The 1,485-nt window shown below is 40.9% G+C and overlaps 1 protein-coding gene across 1 annotated transcript; it reads left to right on the forward strand.

Moving 5' to 3' along the window:
* The first annotated feature begins 294 nt into the window (after nt 1-294).
* Nucleotides 295-702, forward strand: Tsp_15262 (conserved hypothetical protein). The gene has a single exon (XM_003368830.1). The coding sequence runs from the start codon at nt 295-297 to the stop codon at nt 700-702; it is 408 nt and encodes a 135-aa protein (XP_003368878.1).
* The last annotated feature ends 783 nt before the right edge of the window (nt 703-1,485 follow it).

A 1,485-nucleotide genomic window follows, 5' to 3' on the forward strand; every position in this document is an offset into this window, starting at 1 on the left:
TTTTCAGCAACTCCATACATTTCATCGGCATCGATCAATGCCCAGTAAGTCATTCAGTGACGAAACGACTGGCTGAAAGCAAAATGCTAGATCTTAATGAGCTCATTCCACAATCCAAGATAGTCACATAGAAATACATTGTCAGAGTGAACAGTACATAGATCCAGTACCATCGCGCAATAGCAGGGGTTCATCCTGAATATACAATTATTGTTTCATTTTTCATTTCAGGATGATGGTGGAGCAGGGTGTTTATCAAACACATACATACACACAATTAAATGAAAATCTCACATGAAGAAGAGGAAGATAATTCAATACCGTTCGGCTTTGGCCAATTCTTCAACATTACACACGCCTGTCCATTCGTCAGTTGCACATAGCAGTTGTTGTAAAAGGTGCTACCCCCACCCCATCCCCATCTTACCTCCCACACCCCTCGGCTGGCAAGGACAGTTGCCAGACTCTCTGTTGGGCCATTTTAAGCTCGCAGCTGCCGTCAAAGACGAACAATGGAAGCCGCTTTGGCAGGCTTACATCCAAGTCGCCTGGCACGTTGGCAAATTGACAACAGCCGATCCTTTCCAATTTCCAAATCAACAATTCACAAGCAAAACCGATCAGTCAGTCGCTTTGGCGGTTGCTTGGTGTGAAAAGAGATTCAAAAGACAAAGTTATGGAATGGCATTGTTGATTTTGTGAATGCGATGCTTACAATTAGCAGACAACAAACCCCACATTGCCACGGACTGTCATCTCATGTATTCGTCTATCCTCTTACATTCATGAATGTAGATGAAAACCAATAATTTTCCCTGGGCTAATTTCCATTTTTATTCCCCCCAATTATTAAATTTTGGCTTAAAAATTAAACCGGGTGGCTTTTTAAAAAAAAAAAACCAAGGGGAAAAAGGGGAAATTGGGGGGTTTTTTAAAAAAACCCCCCCCCCATTGGGCACCCTTCCCCCCCCCAAAATGGGGGGCTTTTTTTCTCCCCCAGGGGGTTTTTAAAAATTCCCAAAAAGGGGGTTTTTGGGGGAAACCCCCAAAATTTTTGGGCAAAAAACCCCTTTTTAACCAAAAAAATTATTTATTTTTTAATCCCCCCCCCTTTCCCCTTTTTTAAAAAATTTTTTTCCCCCGGGGGAAGGGGGAAAAAAAAACCCACCCTTTTTCCCCCGGGGGGGTTCCCCCCCCCGGGGGTTTAATTTTGGGAAAAAACCTTTTTTTTGGGGGAAAAGGGGGTGTAAAAAAACCCCGGGGGAAAAACAAATTTTTTAAAAAAAAAAAAACCAAAATTTGGGTCATTATAGAAAAGGGGAAAAATTTTTCCCCCGGGGGAAAAAAATTTTTTTTTCTCACAAAAACACATTTTTTTAAACCTCTTTCAACAAAATTTTTACGTATATTGTTTTTTTCCCCAGAGGCTGGCCCATAAAAAATTCTTCCTATTTTCAACATACACGAAGGTATAATGATGAAAAA

The sequence above is a fragment of the Trichinella spiralis genome (assembly GCF_000181795.1).
Source record: "Trichinella spiralis strain ISS 195 chromosome Unknown Scfld1804, whole genome shotgun sequence".
Lineage (NCBI taxonomy): Eukaryota > Metazoa > Nematoda > Enoplea > Trichinellida > Trichinellidae > Trichinella > Trichinella spiralis.